Source organism: Sus scrofa, chromosome 8, assembly GCF_000003025.6.
Source record: "Sus scrofa isolate TJ Tabasco breed Duroc chromosome 8, Sscrofa11.1, whole genome shotgun sequence".
In the NCBI taxonomy this organism is placed as follows: domain Eukaryota; kingdom Metazoa; phylum Chordata; class Mammalia; order Artiodactyla; family Suidae; genus Sus; species Sus scrofa.
In genome coordinates, this window is record NC_010450.4 from 81,786,549 (window position 1) to 81,806,529 (window position 19,981).

General features: G+C 39.6%; 1 protein-coding gene across 4 annotated transcripts in view; it reads left to right on the forward strand.

Moving 5' to 3' along the window:
• Positions 1-19,981, forward strand: part of TTC29 (tetratricopeptide repeat domain 29) — a 235,139-nt gene that overhangs the window by 40,070 nt on the left and 175,088 nt on the right. For 3 of the 4 annotated variants that reach the window (XM_021101529.1, XM_021101528.1, XM_021101530.1), the window contains exons 5-6: positions 4,482-4,705; positions 9,891-10,076. In XM_021101529.1, coding sequence (XP_020957188.1) covers positions 4,482-4,705; positions 9,891-10,076 — 410 coding nt within the window. Of the gene's footprint in view, positions 1-1,187; positions 1,361-4,481; positions 4,706-9,890; positions 10,077-19,981 lie in introns of all 4 variants that reach the window. The other variant, XM_021101531.1, reaches the window with a different exon arrangement.

A 19,981-nucleotide genomic window follows, 5' to 3' on the forward strand; every position in this document is an offset into this window, starting at 1 on the left:
TTTGTTTGAAACAAGTTTGGATTTCCAGCTTCCTGTCCTCTTAAACCTCTTTGCCATCCCCCCATCTGCCCTTTTGGGTACCACTTAGACATCCCTTTAGGCTCCTCAAACTCAAGTTATCTGAACCAGACTCATTATCTTCCCTCAAACTGTTCATCTTTTTGTGATCCTCTCTTGAGCAAATTACCAGCTACCCATTCCAAAAACCTGATTTCATCCTAGCTCTTCCCTTTCTGTCACCCTCAACATCCACTCAATTACCAATAACTGATATTATTACCTCCTAAATATATACTGAATCCACCTATTTCTATTTATCCTCCCACCCCACCCCCACCTTTACTTCAGTTCAGCCCTGTGTCCCCCTCCTTTCCGAAAGCTTCCCTTCTCTTTCCCCTGCTCTTGGTTCTCCCCCCTCCCAGCCATTCTCTTGGATCTGGTGTGAATTTCAGAGTCACAAGCTCAAGGATGCCAAATTGAAAGTCTTTATTTTTTTATAACTTAATTTTAATTCCTGGCCCTGAGCCTTGATCCTCCCTAGTGTAAAAATCCAATCTCGTCCCTCTTCAGTAAAGTCAGTCCAGTTCAGTGGTTTCTCAGGTTGTTCATATTCTAACACTCCTTCTCCAGATCCTCTTTTCCTATGTAGAAACAACATAGCACTAGTGCGGGGTAGAGGGAAATAGGGTTACCAGGTTTAGCAAATGAAAATACAACATATACTTCAATTTGAGTTTCAAAAACCAGAAACTTTTTTTCATGTAAGTATTCCCATGCAATATTTGAGGTATACTAATACAAAAAAATTATTTGTGGTTTATCAAATTTAACTGGAAATTCTGCCCAGTTTTATCCAGCAAGCCTGGGAGTGGGGGTTTGTCAGAATTTACTCCCAGATCTTGATCTAGAACCTTGTAACAGACATTGAACTTGCCTCTCCAGTATCCGTTTCTTTCTTTTTTGCTAACATAACTCCCTTTTCATTTGGGGCAGCAATGTGCCCAGGAACAGGTAGCATGTTTGTTTTTCCACTCTCGGGTAGTCAGGGGTGGCCATGTGACACAGTTCTTACCAAGGGGACCAAAGTGGAACTCCCGTAGTAGTTGCAGGAATGCTTTTGCTTTTTCCAGTAACAGAGAGAGACACAGGTATTGCCACTCAAACCATCCCTTGTCCTTTCCTTTAAGGTGGACATAATGTCTGGAGCTGGGGCAGTGCTATAGTGACCAGTGAGGAGAAGAGTAATCCCAGAGGCACAGGGCCTTGAAAACTTGCCAGGCCACAGAACCAAAGCCAGCAGCTGTCTACCTTTAGGTGTCTTGTGCTGTGAGAAATAGGCACCTCTAGTTTTGAAGACAATGTAAGTCAAGCTTTCTCTCCCTTGTAATCGAATGCATTCCTAACCTATGGGGTTCTGTACGTGAGTCCATCGCTGGTGCACCTGATTCATCCTTCTCTGTCAGCTCTGGAAATATGCTGACCTGACCATTTCAGGAGTTCCCAGTGCTTCTTATCCACACACTTACATCTGTGTCCCCCTTCTGTTCCCAAAGGGCAGTGCATCCAACAGCCTTTTAGCACACATCCCCTTGCTATGGCCAGTGACATTGTGGCAGACGTACCAGTCCTCTCTTCCCATTAACTTTAAAAAAATTTTTAATAGAAATATAGTTGACTTACAAGGTTGTGTTAATTTCTGCTACACAACAAAGTGATTCATATATATATATAATATATAATATTGATATTATATATATATATTCTTTTTTTATATTTTCCTCCATTATGGTTTATCACAGAAAACTGAATATAGTTCCCTGTGCTATATATTAGGACCCTGTTGTTTATCCATTCTATATATAATAGTTGGCATCTGATAACCCCAACCTCCTAATCCATCCGTCTCCCACCCTTCCTCCCCCTTAGCAACCACAAATCTGTTCTTTATATCTGTGAGTCTGTTTCTGTTCTGTAGATAGGTTCATTTGTGTCCTTTTTTAGATGCCACGTATAAGTGATGTCATTTGGTATCTGTCTTTCTCTGACTTAGTTCATTTAGTATGACCATCTCTAGTTCCATCCATGTTGCTGCGTGTGGCATTATTTTGTTCATCACACATGAAGCCCACTAGACAATGACAGTATTCAGTCCATACCATTCAGGGTTTATGGGATGTTATGCAGGCCAGTTCTGGTCTCGGGCATAGCCTCTTCTGCTGAGAAACTCTCTGCAGTGACTTCTGCTGCCTTTCCATGCCCTTGTGTAGGGAGGGGAGGGGAAAGAGGACCGGGCTCTTCTCACTATCTCACCGCTTCCTTCTCCAGACTCCCCTCCTCTCTCTCAGCCAGAGGGCAGAAACAAACGAAAATCTGTGATTGCTTCTCTCTTCTCCATGTCAAACATTTCTGGCCATCATTTTGACAAGATGGTGGATTTTGACTTTGGGGCCTGGGAATGTGATTTCCTTTCTCTGTGAACCAGTCCTGTAATAATAGGTGCCTCACACTGGTCCCCAAGTGGGGGAGGGTTGCAGTTCAGTTGGAGAGCTCTTTCCAGATGATTCTTCTAAAATACAGTCTCATTGAGTCATTTCCTTAACTCAAACCCTTCTATGGCTCTACCTCACTACAAGCTAGGAGTCCTAACTTCTCACTGTGGCTTTGAGGTTGCCACCATCAGGGTCCTGCCTTTAAAAAAAAAAAAAAAAAAAAAAAAAAAAAATCCCTCTCACCACTCCCTTCCTTGTCGCTGTATGTGTTTTGTTCTACACCTAAGCTGGTCCATTGAGTAAAATATTCTTGACAGATGGGGCCTGGGCATTTTGGTTTCATTTGTTTGTTTTTTAAACTCTGTAGGTATCTCTTGGAGGGCCAGGAGTTGAGGACGTCACATTTCTCAGAGCATCTTCACATGCATAATTTTGCTGAGTTCTTAAAAGAATTCTGTGATGTAGGTAGGGCACAGACTAACATACACATTTCACAGATGAGAAGAAATGAGGTCCAGGGAGGTTAGAAGAGCTGGCCTCATCCTTGGGTGTTCTAATTACAGACGGTTTCCTCTTCACAATGAAATGCTTATTGATAGTAGTATCACATGATGTCAGTTCTAAATACTTAATTGTATCCTATTAAAAAATGTAAAATCATTAGTATAAAGCTCTATCATTTGGCCTCTGATTACCTGCTTAGTGGAATAATGGCTGCCACACAGCTGTTATTCCATAACCCCCTTTTTTACCTATATAGCAATTTTCAGCATCTGAAATTATTTATGACTTGTTGACTTATTTGTTGGTTGTGTTCTCCCATTAGAATAGACATGTCACAGGGGCATTGAATCTATTTGGTCTAGAACGCTGCCTGCGAAGTTCCCTTGTGATGCAGCATTGCCTCAGCTGTGGTGCAGGTTGCAGCTGCGGCAAGGGTTTGATCCCTAGCCCAGGAACTTCCATGTGGCAGGGACGTGGCCAAAAAAAAGACTCAGAACAGTGCTTGGCACTCAGTAGGAAACTTAATAGCTATTTGTTGACTAGATAAATGGACTATTTAATCTCCTTGCATATGATTTGTTATAAGTTAGAAGCAAAATATTAAGCTAACACATCATTAACTTAATCCTAACTGAAAATAATTTTGAAAGTATATTTAAAAGAGATTTCAATAAACCTTTTCTACATAAATGAATGAATGAACCTCCGTAGTATACAGTGGAATCACTTAATAGAATAGTGTTTTGCTATTAAATGATACATTTGATTTTTTCTGGGCTTACTGAGTGTTTTCGTTTTGTGTTGGTGGGAAGCTCATGTATTTGGTACCTTTAGATGTTGTCAGTTGCTTCAGTCTAAATGTTGCATTCCCTAAAATTCCTATGCTAAAATCCTAATCCCCAAAGGTGTAGGTAAACGAGGATTTTAGAGGTGATGAGGTTGTGAGGGTGGGACCCTCGTGAATGGGATGAGCACTCTTGTAAAAGAGCTCTCTGAGCTCCCTAGCTCCTTACACCATATGAGAACACAGCTAAAAGGTGCCGGCTGTGAACCAGGAAGAGGACCCTCACCAGAGGGCAACCCTCCTGGAGCCTTGATCTTGGTCTTCCAGCCTGCAGAACTGTGAGCAATAAATTTCAATTGTTTATAAGTTCCTCATTCAGAGGTAGTTTGTTATATCAGCCCAAATGGACTAAGACATCAGTCACCTCGCTTATTTGTCCTTATCAAAGGGAGCTCAGCTCTGGAATTGATATATTTATAATGTAATTTCACTAAAATCACTGTATCTCGATAGCTCCTGGCATCTTTCATTAAACTAAAGTTGTTCAATTATGAGTGTTTGAGGCAAAGATAGTTTTCAGTGCTTTCACTGAGGGGGAAAAAAAAAGGCAGCATGATTCAACCTTTAATTATTATAGGATCAAAAAGCTGCACAGATCTCAAGGACTGAAATAACGCATTGAGTGTTCTGCTTCTTATTGCCAGTTACCGGAACTCGTACAAGAAGAACATCTGCGTAGACATGCTGCGAGATGGTTATCACAAGTCCTTCACCGAGCTCTTCGCTCTGATGGAGAAGTGGGATGCTCAGAGGGAGGCTGCGAGACTAAGTTCCCTCCTCTGGGTGCAGAGGCCCCTGGAAGAGCAGCCTGACAAGCTGGATCACTTCTACCACTACCTGACCAGGGCCGAGGCAGCCGAAAGGAAAGGTAAGTGGAGGGGTTTGGGGAAGCGGCGCCGCAGAAGCCAGAACAGTGAGAGCCTGAGGGAAGGTTCCAAATGGTTTCATGTATGAGTTTAAACCATCAAGACGATTCAACCTAGTCACCTAAGCATCTTAGTGGAATAATTGATAAGGGAACGCTGCATCACAAGGCTGCCCAGACATAGGGCCATCCTGGCGATGTCGCTCTAAGCCTGGGAAGGCAGTGAACAGCACTTTATAACATCGCCAGAGCTTTCCAAAGTATTAAAATCTTTGGACTCCTTCACTCTAAATCTTTCCGCAGTGTTTTTGTTTATATATAAATTCTGAATATTGACTTTCACTGACTTTCAAAGAGTAACTTGAAAATTATTCTTATATTCCAGTATTTGTGTAATGGAATTCGAAAGTTTTATCCATCAGTTCTACAGACTGCAACCAGAGAATGTTCATTAGTGAATAGTGAGAAGATATGACAAGCCTGCCGTTCACAATTGTGTATAAAATTGCTAATTTTATAATTTCTATCGTATCATCTCTAATAAATTTCTTTTTTTTTTGGTATCTAAAAATTTTCCAGAAAGTCAATATGTTTCAAGGATTGGGGAAAATATTATAATCTCTACTCTAATTATACTGATATTGTTGTCCTGAGAATTTCTTAGTTACACATTCAGAACTGGTTATTTTATATAATCAAAGAAAGAAAAGAATCCCCAAACTTGGCATGTAAATTTGGTGTTCTCAATTATTCTTCTCTTCGACTTTTTGTGTGAAAATACCACAGGACCCAGAAAGAGAACCTCAAACCCCAACATGATAATGTTTCATTTGAGGCCTCCGTATGGAAAATAGAGCATTAGACAATTTTTTGTTACCCAGAGCCACAATGGGGGAATATTGATGGGGACATAGAAACAGCATCAAAAATGTAGCACAAGTATTTTAGCTTCTATAGTGGAGTCGGTGTGTATTTCCCATCAAGTTATGGCCTGACTTATAAATATGAGATATACAAAAATCCTAACAACATCACAAGTGAACGTGTGTGTATGTTGTATAGCAAGAGGTGGTTATTTGATTATTTGTATAGTGAAAAGTATTTGACTGTGGGATTGACTTTAGAGTCCTTTGGTGAATTTTAAAATGTGATTCTTATATAATTTCTCAAGAAATTAGCTGTTAGGAACTTAAGGAAGCTATTTTTAAAAACTTGTATTCTAGTATCGGCCCCAAGTTCTAAAGTGATATTTTCCCTGAAATAGAATTGATCAAGGTAAAATTTGCTCATCAGTCATTTTTTCGAGTTGATTTATCACATTCACTAAATGTTGTAAACAGAGCATAAATAGGACTCAAACACTTTACTAGTTCTAAAGTACCATAAATATGAGAAACTTGACATGAGGCATTTTATAATTATAAAGAACCTAAAATGCTAAGAAGTCTCTTTGAAGGTAGAAAACTTTCAATTTATAATCTTTTATTAAAGAAAAGTAACTATATGTATGAATTTAAATGTTTCTCCAACTCCAAAAATTTAAAAACTTTATAATAGCCAATGTCTTATACATATGGTGTAAGTAATGAAATATTTTCTTTACTGAGTGGTTTATCATATATTCATGGTAATTAAGGTTGCATTTGTTAAATAGACTCAAATTGCCTCTTGATCAGAACTACTCTCCTATAGAGTTATCACCTCACTTTCAAAATGCAGTGGCCTTTTGCCTGGTTAAAATACAGAAAACTAAAATTATTGCAAACATTTTATTGGAAATACTTCAGTTGAAAGACACAAACATTTGTATGCTCTTTTTTTAAAAATATGTATGATTTGCTCACATTTAACACATGAGCTTTATTGGAGAAAAATTGTGATTTAAGAATGTACCAGAAAATGGAGTAGAGGATATGCACATTCGTTCTTATTAACTTGAATTAATCCTAAATCTTAAAACCGTACACACAGACACACACACCCACACACACACACACACACACACTTAATCTAGAATATAGAAATCTGTTTATAGTGCCTCAAAGATTTCCTTCCATCTGGTTATGGGGTCTGTGACAATTATCCCAAAGCAATGTGGCTCTGAGCATTCTCATTGCTTCTCATTGGAAAGACCCTCACTCCAGGGTCACAATGAAGTTCATTTAATCAAAGCTATGGTGCTAACAATAGTCGTATCGGGTCAGTTCTGTCTCCTGAGACTTGCAGAGCAGGAACCTAGAGTTATTTAAATTACTTTTCAAAATACCACTTTCTGTTTTATACCAAAGAAATGTCTAAAGTCAGCCAGTCATTTCTTTTGGGATTCTTTTTCAGTTGTTAAAGTGTTTCTTTGTCCCTGATCACATTTCTTATATTACCCACTGTTGTGAATCATCTCTGTGCCATCTGTAACATTATGATTAGGGCCTCCTGCCCCATGGGGCTGGGGAAGGGATGGCAATGATGGTAATAGGTAACCGAATCAATAGATAATTCAAACATTATTTACACTTGACTTTAAATTATTGTCAAGGGTTAAGCAGCAATTTTTTTCTTCTAATAACATTTATTTAAGAGACCCAAAGTATGTTCTACTGAAGCAGTGTCCCACAGGCTGTTTATACATTTTATATAAAGCAAAACCAAAATAATTATCTGGTGAAATAAGTTTGAGAAACAACCAAGTGAATTAACATATATATTAAGAAGGTTGGTTTATTGCAGGACTTATCAGAACCTTTAACATGCTAACGTATATTGCGTGGTTCACTGAAAGAGGGAAATTAGCAGGAGCATTTTCCAAATTTATTTCATCATTAGATCTCCTTTTTAGATAGCATGATGAATATTGATCTGAATAATAAATCAACAATAAAATTGATTTTCATCTTATAAATATACCTGATGACAACTCAAGGAAGTGTTCTGGGAGCAAGGAGAAAAGACTCCTTAAAATGTAAAAGGTACAGGCCATATACTTGGATTACCCAAAGATTCTAAACTTGAATACATTCCTTTATACTTCATACTCTGAAAACCACTCAATTCTTCCATAGAAAATTTGTCTAGCTGACAAGTAGCCCTTAAATATGTAATCTAAATAGCTTATGTAACTCATTTGAAACAAAATCAAAAACTTTGTTTATGAAATATTAGAAATGTTTTTCTATTAAGGTTTAATTACTGAAAAACAGAAGCATTTCCAGATGTGTGTTTTTTAAGAAGGTCTTTTTATAACTTTTTAAGATGGAAGAAACGAAATACTTGATTTACAGGTTTTAAAAAATAGTGACTCTCTAATCACTAAATATGAGAAAGAAGATAAATTGTTACAAAACAGATTTTAGAGCTCTATTCATATTAGACAGAAAGTTCAGAATGGAAAGACAAAGCACAGAAGTCAGTTCAGGAGTTCCCGTCGTGGCGCAGTGGTTAACAAATCTGACTAGGAACCATGAGGTTGCGGGTTGGATCCCTGGCCTCTCTCAGTGGGTTAAGGATCTGGCATTGCCATGAACTGTGGTGTAGGTCGCAGACACAGCTCAGATCTGGCATTGCTGTGGCTGTGGTGTAGGCCAGTGGCTACAGCTCTGATTCAACCCCTAGCCTGGGAACCTCCATATGCCACAGGTTTGGCCCTAAAAAGACAAAAAAAAAAAAAAAAAAAAAAAGTCAGTTCAAATTGAGAGTATCTAAGTATATAACTCAGGACACCCTCCTCTTTACACCTAAGCTATTGCCTATTGTGAAAGGCCTTTAAAAGCAGAAAGGTCCTCCAGCATCCCCAGCTCCTTCAAAAATGGATATAGGGATATAGGGAGAAACTTCTCTTTAATTTTTAGATCTAAAACTTATCTTGAGATAAATCTTAATTTCCTATGGGATGATGAACAGTGTGTGTAAAGGAATGACAGATGTTTTACAAATTTCTTTTGAAACATTAGAATGACTAATGTACAGTTTTTGAAAGTTAATTTTTGTTGGAATCAGCCTGATATAAATTTTTTTCTGAGCCTTTTGATTTTAATATATAGGAGTCCTAGTGGGCAACGTGTAAATGTTTTTCAAAATTGTGATTCTTTAAGGAATTTATAGGTTGACTCTTCTGATTGTAGTGAACAGTTAGTATCAGTGAATGCTAACAGATAATGCTGTAAAAAAAATCCTTAGAAGGATAACCCAGAGGCTCCCACATATTTACAACCGAGCTTTCAGCACAAATGCAAAGAAACATAAAGATTATGAATTTGTTCACATCCACCAATAGAGTGAAATTTGTAAGAGTGAGGCACAATTTAACATGCAAACATTTTTGTTTAGGTTTATGACTGATTGCAGTGGAGATTATAAGACTGATTCGCAGTTTATTAACACACTTTTTTGTGTATAAATAGGTCAGATGCCACTTTAGAAAAATAAGAGGAGTATAATAAACTAATAACTGAGTGAGAAGGATGACTAGTATTAATGTATTTTGAGCAAAAGAAGATACTCATAGCAAAGATAAACATAAGATCTGTAAGAGGCCAAATGACTGTTGTTGCATGCTCCTGATTTGGGGGATATTTTTTCAAAAAAGAAAATGTAAGCACAGAAATCCACTTTTTGTTAACATTGCTATTAATTTGTATTTCCAGAAAACAGTGCTAGAAATTGTATGGAGCTTATGGGGTCATCCAGATCATTATTTCTTATCTCTGTAAGCTGCATGCTAGCTTTTTCTTCTGGATGAAAATACTTTGCTTTTTCAGATCCCATCTTCTTCCTTCATTTATCTTTTTGCCATGGTTAAGAAACTTTCTTTTGCTGGAATCCCTAAATACTTTGCAAATCTTCAATGGGAAAACTACTTGGTGATACCACCTCCCTCATTTCTTCCAAAAGAATTGAGCACATTGTTTTTTGTCTTACATAAAGACTAGTGTTTCAACCAGAGAGTATGTCAATTTCTAACATGTTTTGCTCTTTCCGAAAGATTTTTGTTGTTTTTCCCATACACACATCCTTTAATTAACATAACTATTTTAATAGTTAAAACACGTTAATTTTTGCATTTCTATTTTTTAAATAGTTAATCATGCTTTTAAAGAAAAACAAAATAAATGTCACTCTATTGGTTTGCCATTTGAAGGGATGTACCTTGAGACATTTTTCTAATGCATTTTATAATGTTTTTCTCTCTTTGAAGAATACTTTGAAGAGGTCTATAATAACTTGTATGCTCTGGCCTGTTACTTCAATAATTCTGAAGACAAGTGGGTAAGGAACCACTTCTACGAACGATGTTTTAAGATTGCTCAACTCATCAAAGTTGATGGTGGGAAGAAGGAAGCAGAGGCGCATGCACACATGGGGCTTCTCTTTGAGGAAGAAGGTGAGTGGCTGTTTGCCAGGCTGCCCTGGGGGCTTTGCAGGATCCTGAGTCCAGGCTACCAGAAGGCACATGGGGTTGAGCAAAAATCTGAGGCTTGGTTTAAGACTGTAAGTTATTGATATTAAAAAGCAAAGGGCTGTGACTTACAGAATCACCTTCCTCCGTGTTGCTATAGTCCTACCTCTGCTGAGCGCTCAGCCTGAGGCTTCCAGCAGCATCATCACCAAGAAAAAGCATCTTCCCCCACATCCTTCATCCACATACTGCTGCACCATTTTGAATTGTTTTTCCCTTCTTACAAACCTCTTTGCTCATTTTAACTTCACTTCCCATATATAAAAACAGGGAAAAGGAAGGCACACTTCATGATTTTCCTAACATCCCAAGTCCCCCATATAATCTGTATGACTCAGATTCTACCCCGTTGTTAGTTTCTGAGGTAAGCGTTCCTTTAAAAATAATGTCATACTTAATAATGTTATCTTAAAACAAGCCAAAATCTGAAACAACAACAAAAAATCATCAGAAACGTATTTTATATGGTGGTTTGATAAAGATTTCAAATAGAAGTTTAAGAATTTAAATCACTTATGGAAGGATAATGAACAGATGCTATGCAGATCAAATACCTGGGAAGATGAAAATATTTATCAGAAATAATTCTCTTTCTTCCCTCAGAGCACTGTCTCACTTTGCACAAGAGTTTTGACTTTGGCAAAAGAGGCAAATTAGAAATTATTTATTATCTTGTGGCTAGAATTGCAATAGGACTTCGAGAAAGGGAAGGGAGAAGGGACGTTGTGCTTCAAGAAGTTGCCGATTGTAACCTACAGCATGGAAGTGCTGGAACTTGGCCCTTAGTCAAGGGCTCTCTTGAGTGATAGAGAAAGAAGAGCAGAGGAATTTAAAGAAGGGAGAGATTGAAGTTTCCATTGTGGCTCAGTGGGTTAAGAACACAACTAGTATCCGTGAGGATGCGAGTATGATCCCTGGCCCCAGTCAGTGGGTTAAGGATCTGGCGTTCCCATGAGCTGTAGTGTGGGTCGCAGACATGGCTTGGATCCCACATGGCTATGGCTGTGGTGTAGGCTGGCAGCTGCAGCTCAGATTCGACCCCTAGCCTGGGAACTTCCATATGCCACAGGTGCGGCCCTAAAAAAAGCAAAAATAAAATAAAATAAAATAAAGATCATACAGACAGACTAGATCCAAGAAGGCATGATGGAGTCAGAAGGGACTGATGGGGGACTTGGAAAATGGGTGGAATGTACGCAGGTAAAGAAACAGGAGGAGTTCCTGTTGTGTCTCAGTGGGTTAGGAACCCGACTGGTGTCCAGAAGGGTGAGGGTTCGATCCTTGGCATCAATCCATAAGTTGATCTGGCATTGTGGTGAGCCACAGCATGGTTAAGGATCTGGCACTGTGGTGAGCCACAGTGTGGTTTGTAGATGTAGTGGCTTGGATCCCGCATTGCTGTGACTGTGACATAGGCCAGCAGCTGCAGCTCTGATTCAACCCCTAGTCTGGGAAATTCCGTATGCTGCAGGTGTGGCTCTAAAAAGAAAAGAAAAGGAAACAGGAATATATTCTGTAAGAGGGAACTACATACACTAAAGCATAATTAGAGAAGCTGGTAAGAGGAACAACTTGGTTAAAGTGAAAAGTCGCTTTCTGCGCAGCGATGGGGACTGAGTGTGGAAAGGCACACTAGGAACCTGCCAGAATTCAGAGGCTGGGCTTCCACACCTTCAGGCTAAGGAAAGGAGTGTGATCGAAGTCTGGCTGTGATGTGCCCTGTGGGAAGAGGGAAGAGGAAAGGGGGGTGGTTAGGAAGCTGCTGTGCTAATTTAACCCTGAAGGAACAATCCAAAAGCATTTAAGAGAATGTATTTAAGCATATCCACAGCAGTACAATTTATGGTACCTCAACACAGGGGATTAGTTTAATACATTAAGCAACACCCATGCCACAGATTTCTGTGCAGTCATGAAATTACAAATTTAGAGCAAAATCCATTTACTCAACAAATATTTATTTAGAGCCTAGTGCCTGGGGATAACACCGTTAACAAAACAGACAGAATCTTTGCCCTCATGGCACTAACATTCTACTGGGAAAAACAGGTCTTAACTGCTAATAGCTATATACTATAGGGTTATAGAGTAAATGCTCTGATGAAAAATAGAACAGGGCAAAGGGGTAGGTAGTAGTTGCTACTTTCCATAAGGTGTTCACCTATTAAAAGGTGAGACATGAATAAAATGAGAGCATAAGCCTTGTGGAAATCTGGAGAAGACCTTCTTGTGAGAGAGGACATAGGAAGTGCAAAGGCCCTGAGGCAAGTGCGTGCTAAGCATCCCCAAGGACCAGCAGGGCCCCTGTGTCTGGAGCTCAGTGAGCAAGGTTGGGGGTGGAAGGAGAGGACCTAAGTTTAGACAAGGATGGTTGTGGTCATACTGGGGCTTATAGGCCAAGCTGAGGACTTTGGATCTATTCTAAATTACATAGGAAATCTCAAACATATATTGATTTGAGAAAATGCTCAGAATACATTAAATAGAAAATAAGATACAAAACACAATATAGTTATTTTGGTATATATTTTACACCAACAGGTTAAGAGTGGTTATTTTTTAATTTGGGGAATTATGCACTGAGGAGTTATTACTTACTGAGAAGTTACTTGTTTAAACTTTTAGCCTATTGTTAAAAGTAGAGTTCAGTTGTTCAGTTTATAAAAATGAAATAAATTCTTGCTCAAGTAAAATTCAAGGTAGAATCCTTGCTTAAGTTTTTTTAAATTATTACTCTCATTTCATAGATGAGGTAAATACTTTTTTAAGCTTTTAGAAACTAACTTCATTTTGAAGATGAGGAAACTGTGGCACAAAGAAATTAACTGGGTTAATAGTGGAGCTAGTGTTAACTCAGCTGGCTTCAGAGCAACCATTGCTCAATGCAAACCAAAAATTTCTTTGTTTTCATGATGTGCCAGTTATGAAAATTCCTGAAGATTATATGCAAAGATACATTTGAGCAGTTTTTTGTTCTTATGTTTTGAACATCCCCCAGTTGAAAAAAATAAGAGTTGTTTTTGCTTTTGTTTCATTTTTATAATCAGAACCATCAGATTCTCTAATTATGATAAATCAAATTACAGAATTGTCAGTTACTGGCTCCAAAAAAAGAAGTCATGAAAGAAAAAAGAAATAACATATGAAAATGAGGACTGAAGAAGCCAGGCAGGGCTACACTGCTGAAAATTTAAGAGCAAATAGCTCTCATAGACATGTTCTGAATTTTTCTGTAAATTTCATTTCAGATTTTTAAATTTTCATTCAATTTTTAAAACATTTATTGAAGTTAAAAAAAACAGAATTTAGCGTCTTAGCTATGTGTAAGTTTACAGTTTAATAGTGCTAAGTTTATTCACACTGTCGTACCACTGGTCTCTAGAACCTTATCAACTTGTGAAACTAGGAGTCAATATTCATTACACAACAACTCCCAATTTCCATCTCCTTCTGATGTTTTTAAATCTGAATATACTTCTATTGGAGGATTTATTCGTTGCTTCTACTCATTATTTATATGCATTCTTCTATTCATTCATCTACCCATTCACTCATTCAACAAATATTGAAGAGCTTACTAAGGGTTACGATGGTTAATAACCATGCACCATGTTGTTTTAGTGGCTGAAAGTGAGGATGAACTTGGGGAGGTGATCAGGATGGCACTGCTGGGAAATTATATGGTGAGGTCAATGGCTTGCTTACATTTAGATGCCCCACCCTAGGAGTTCCCATTGCAGCTCAGCTAATGAACCCAACTAGAATCCATGTGGATGCGGGTTCAATCCCTGGCCTTGCTCAGTGGATTAAGGATCTGGTGTTGCTGTGAGCTGTGGTGTATATCTCAGATGTGACTCAGAACCCCTGTTGCTATGGCTGTCGTGTAGGCTGGCAGGTAGCCGGTGGTAGCCTACACCAGGACCCCTAGCCTGAGAACTTCCATGTCCCACAAGTGCAACCCCGGAAAAAAAAAAGAAAAAAAAAAAAACAATAATGCCCCACCCTATAGCATGATAAAATGAATGCATAGTCCATAATAAATAGACTATTTTGGTTATGAAACCATTTTAAGTTAGATTGTGTTATTTTGTTTTTCAACCACTTTCTAAAAGATCTAAACTATTTTTCTATGCCCTTAATTAGTTCATTGGTTACAAGAACCATGCCTTTATTGCTTGATGGATAAAATGACTGAGTTGATATTAATGAAAGTTCTAGAGATTGACTTTGAGTGTTTGATGTACTTAACCATGGTGAAAATTATTTTGTAATCTTGGGTAGAATTTTCATGAGAAATGTAAACTAGGACTACTTAAAATATGTGGCTAGAATGCATGAGAACTCTCCTGAATATGGGGGTCCCCCTGAGGTGATGATGGCGTAGCTTCCGCATATCTGATCTGATTGGTCCAGACAAGCCCCACAGATGGAGGCCCACAGCAACAGCTAGGCGGCAGCTGTGCTCAGGGGCAGGTGGCAGCCTCCTGGTTCCAGGGGTGCCCATTCAGGTTAAAGCAGGATACCAGCCGGCAGACGGCAAAGGGCAGGTTGTCAGGGCCCAGCAAAGCAGGCTGGAGTCCAGGGCATGGCTCCAGCACCCTTAGGGAACCAGAGAGCAAATGAATATGAGCAGAAACCATGTCACAGGGGCTGGACATTAGCACACTTGTGGCCAGAGCCCCTTGGCCAGTGTCTAGCACAGGGTCTAGTCCCCACTGCTGCCAAAGATGGGGCTCCAGTATATGGCATGGCCTGGCTTTCATTGGCTCAAGGACTGGCAGGCTTATTCTTCAGGCCAAATATCTGCTAGGGTAGCAGGATAGCAGCATGACTATGGTCTGACAAGCATTTGTAGCAAGTCAGTGACTGTATCATCTTTCATAATTGTGACCTATTTGGAAGGACAAATGGACAAGCAGCATTCACGCCACATCTGCAGAGCCCTGGAGAAAGTGTGCAGACACTCAGGTGATGGGAAATGTACCCATGCATTCTAGAGCAGCACACAGAGGTCTGGCAGGGCCAGGTGTCAAGACCCTGAGAGAGAGAGGGCTTTTTAGAAGACATGATTTAGAGAAACACTGGCTTCCCCCGGATATAGTCTGTGGCCAGGGCAACAAAAATGATGGTGTGGCAGAGCCTTAACTTCAGTCCTTTCTTGCCAGGTCAGCATTCAGGGGTTGGGTCAGGGGTCCAGGGTCCAAGCCTTGCAGTGTCAGCTTTATTGATGGGGAGCAAACCAGTGGCAGGGTTGACAACATTGGCATTCATAGTTGAGCAAGCATCATCACCCTTCACCTTCCTCCCTTCCACTGATTTAGGATCTGAGCCCAAGCCTTGCCTTTGACCAAATAAATAGACTTAGCACTGAGACTAGCTGGTTTCCATGGAGCCTTGTAGGAGGCGAGTCTCTTTTCTAGGCGGCTAGCCTGGATGCATTAGTATTGGTCATGGTAACCCTTGATTTCTGTCATTCTTTTTGTTCTGTCCCTTCTCCCTCACTTCAAAGAGGGGTGGCTTCTAAGTATCACCTGTCACTCTGTCATCAATACATTCCATTTCAATCCATGTGGGCTAGGAGTCTAGAGCTTGCTGTGGGAGACCAGGAGGGGATAGTTAGAAGTACATGTTGGGTGACAATCCTGGGTGCTGATCATTTTCCCTGAGAACAGGTGGGGAGTGGGGCGGGGACTGTTGTAGGATGCGCTTAGGAAGAATGCATCTTCCAGTTCCAAAGGCTTTCATCTGTGACTTTACCTCAGGGATGAGTAAAGGCTAACCCAGATCTACAGCCCTGAGCCCAATTCTGCCAATGACTGAGGAGGAACTTCTGAAGAAGGGTCGTCCTGGTTGGCTTGCTCAGTTTAGGGTCTAGAATTCGTTGTTGACAGTCAGTTTTTTGGACAGCTTCTAGATGGTGCATCTCAGTGTGGTTTGCCAGGGGCCAGAAGGAACCTGGAGCAGGGTAGTGTTGTAAAGATACATTGGAATGGCTCCCCCTTCCCCTGATGCATCCAGTGGTGAAAGGCAGATCCAGCACATATTTCTGGAGGAGGCCACCATTATACGGGTCAGGTCTTGGTCTTCTAGGGAGAAATAACATTTGGAAGCCCACTTATCCTATCTTGCTGATGACCAGCCCCTCCCTAATCATTCTCCAGCCATTTTTAGTGACCATGGGGAAGATGGCCCCTTTCATCTTTTTTTGCATGAATTTTATGAGGGGCAGTAGTACAGCTTTCCTTTCAGTGAAGTATCCACTGCATCCTAGGCAACTTCCTCCAATATCACAGGGAAAAAAAAAAAAGAATTTTATCAATCACTGAGAGTCTTAACCCCATAGGTTTCTCACTGCTAAGGATTTTTCAAGGCTAGTTCCTGCTAATGGTCGCAAACCAGCCATCCTCTCCTGAAAGGTGACCACAATATCACTGGCAGACTCTTCCCACTCCTGCCTTGTTCTTTGATCTAGTTCCAGTTCTGTGAATTGCTTCCAGAAGGCCATGTTATTGGCCTGGAGAGATGCCCGGTTTGCCGGGACAACTGCCATGCTAACAAAGTAATTGGTCAGCAGCACTCACAGCAGGCCTGCTAGAGCAGCATTTCTCTGAGAAAACTCAGAGAGACAGGAGTGGGAGCAGGTGTGCTGGTCTCCCACGGCCTTTGCATTGGATGCTGGATGTTTAGGGAAGTATTGTGGGCCAGACACAATAGCAAAGGAACATGGCAAAACTGTAACACAAGTTCTATCCTACCAGCCAGCGCAGCAATCATCATTTGATGCAGGATCACCAGCCTCTTCCCTCCATGATCTGCATATGGGAGATGAAGGGGAGGGGCAGGGGCTGAGGTCTTTGTCTGGTAATTGCAGTCTTAGGATATGACACACAAATAGCAAGGTTTGCCACATAGGTGCCATAATTTGGGGAACACCAGCTCTTCCTCTGTCTAGGGTCTAAGCCTTCGTAATAACTCAAGATTGATTGCCCTAGAAGCACTGCAAACTGGTTTTCTTGGAACTTTGCTGGAATCCATCTTCTCTTCTAAGAAACCAGCCTTCAAGGTGTCAGACAAGTTAACCCTTATTTTGTAAATCTTTAAGTTCTGTGTAAGGAGTGCTGTTAACATAAAGAGACTAGGGTCAGATTATAGACACGAAAGTGCTGTCCTTTAAGAACTAGGACAAAGGTAGAACCATGAGCAAGACTAGAAGCTTCAAAACAAGCTCTACCATCAAAGACTAGATATTTAAGGAGTTCCCTGTGTGGCTCAGCAGTAATGAACCCGATTAGTGTCCGCGAGGGTTCGGGTTTGATCCCTGGCCTCACTCAGTGGATTAAGGATCCAGTATTGCCATGAGCTGCGATGTAGGTCATGGATGCAACTCGGATCCCATGTTGCTGTGGTTGTGGCATAGGCTGGCAGCTGCAGCTCCAGTTTGACCTCTAGGTGCGGCCCGAAAAAGAAAAAGAAAAAAAAAAAAAAAAGACTAGCTATTTTAAGAAATGGATCAAGGTGAAATAGAACCAGTCAGTTAAAGTAAAAGAAGGTCAAATTTTCATCCTAGAAGAATGCCTGCTAGACACTGGAATTGAGGGAGTGCTCTTCCTACCAACTGCCCTCCAAATGTAGGTAGAAACAGGTGGATTCTACCAGCTTGACATGGCCAGTGAGCAGAGCCAAGGGCAGACTGTTCGCTCTGCTCACCTTTAAATACCTGGACCAAATAGACTGCTCCTAATTGAGTGATGTAGAAAATACAAGGAAAACAAAGCATTAATCTGAAGAACAAACTCATGTATGCGATAATTTAACGAAATTCTCAGTGTCTTCAGAAAGATACAAGTAGAAGACAGAACATTAAGGAGTGAGATGATGATGAGCCCCAGATGAAATAAGGAAGGCTTTTAATAAAAGCTGTTGGAAGAATTAAAATATAGAGTAGAAGAAGTAAAGAGGAAGCTTGGCATAATGGAATATTGTATCAGTGATTTTGGAAGGCAAACTTGAGAAACATTTCCCCAAAATGCAGATGAAAGACTAAAAAGTAAAAACAATGATGTTATAAATATGGAAGTTTCTGAGGTATATAGATGATAACCGAAATGAAAGCAATAACCAAAGACATTTTAAGAACGCTACCTTGACCCTAAAAAGTTCTGATATGAAGATTGAAATAGCTCTTCCTACTCCAGTCAGAATATAAGGAAAAATCTATAACTAGATAAACTCTTGGGAATTTTTTGAATGCTCAGATTAAGACAGACTCCCACCTGTACCCAAAGAGAAAATTCAGATTGCCTGCACTGGAACAAAAGTTAAATAAGAAGTGAAGAGAAAAGGAGAGAGGTCCCCTCATGGAAACACTGGAGTAGAATCCCCTTCAGCAGAAACAAACTCTAAGAGATTTGACATGTACTTAAAGAAAAAAAATTGTTTATTAAAGACCTCGTGTAATTAAAGATAAACTGAAACTGGGAATTACTGGAAACAGATATAACAGATTAGCATCACTATTATATTAAAAAAATTACCAAAAAAATTACGCAAAGAAAAAACACTAGAACACCAGCAGAAGAAATTCAACCAGGTAATAAAACATGAGTAAAAGCCAATATTGATAATTAAAAAAAAAAAACACAAATTAAAGCCATAAAGATATGCTACTTTCCCCTATAATTAAATCAAGCATCTATTGTGCTTCTACTATGTGCAAGATATTAAGATAAGTGCTGGGGATACATGGCCAAAAAAGATATTTATGGCCCCTTGATTCAGAGTTTACATTTCAGTGGAAGAGATGAGTCAGTAATCTGACAATTACAGTAAGGTGAGAGACTGTGCCGATAGGATAGGTAGAGAATGCACCAAGTTCAAATGTGTAGGAATAAACGTTGTCTATTTATTTGTTGAAGGTAGTTTTTAATACTTGCGAAATTTTGAAAAGTTAAGCATGTCTTTCACATTGCTGGTGATAGGTTAAATTAGCCTGACATTTCTAGCAGATAATTTGGGACTAATATCAAGAGTTTAAAATATGTCCCTATCCTTTAACCTGCTATTCTATGTCTAGGAAATAGTCAGCTATGAAGACATATGATATCTTTATGTATGTATTATTTGTTATAATAAAAATAAGTGGAAATGATCGAAATGTCCTCCATCAGTAGGGTAATAATCAGTTGTGATAATTACACATGATAAACTCTTATCCAGCCCATCAAAATGCTGTTTTCCAATGACTGTAATCATAAGAGCTACCATTTATGGAGCACTGTGTGTCAGTCACGGTAAAAATGCTAGTTTTGGCCAGTGGTCTATGAGCAGTCACTTCCAGGCTGAAGCTTGAAGGAACAGACATGAGTCCTCCCTACCCTCTCTGTCTTTTGCCTTGAATTTATGTTGAGATGGTGAAACCATGAGGTGGAGACAACCTGGTTCCCTAAATGGGCACTTGGAGGGGAACTGCCCTGGAAAGTCACCCCAACCCTCAATGGACTTCTTGTAAGAAAATTACTTTGTCTAAGCCCCTGGGATTTTCAGGTCTATTTACTACCAAGGTGTAGCCTAATCTAATTTCGATTCCATCTCTAACACTTATGAGCCTTATTTCTAAAGGGGAAGATCTTGATTTCTATGAGTGGTTTTGGCTATTGAAAATTTCACACTATAGCTTCCCTTGGGGCTGTGATATCTAATGTCCTTGTGCTTCTCTAGAATCTCCCATTTTAACATTTTTAGACAGTTTATGAGTCTTTCAATTTATTAATATAACTCAGTCTTCCAAAAATTCCATTTCTATTTTTCATATAGAAAAAAAATAAATGCAG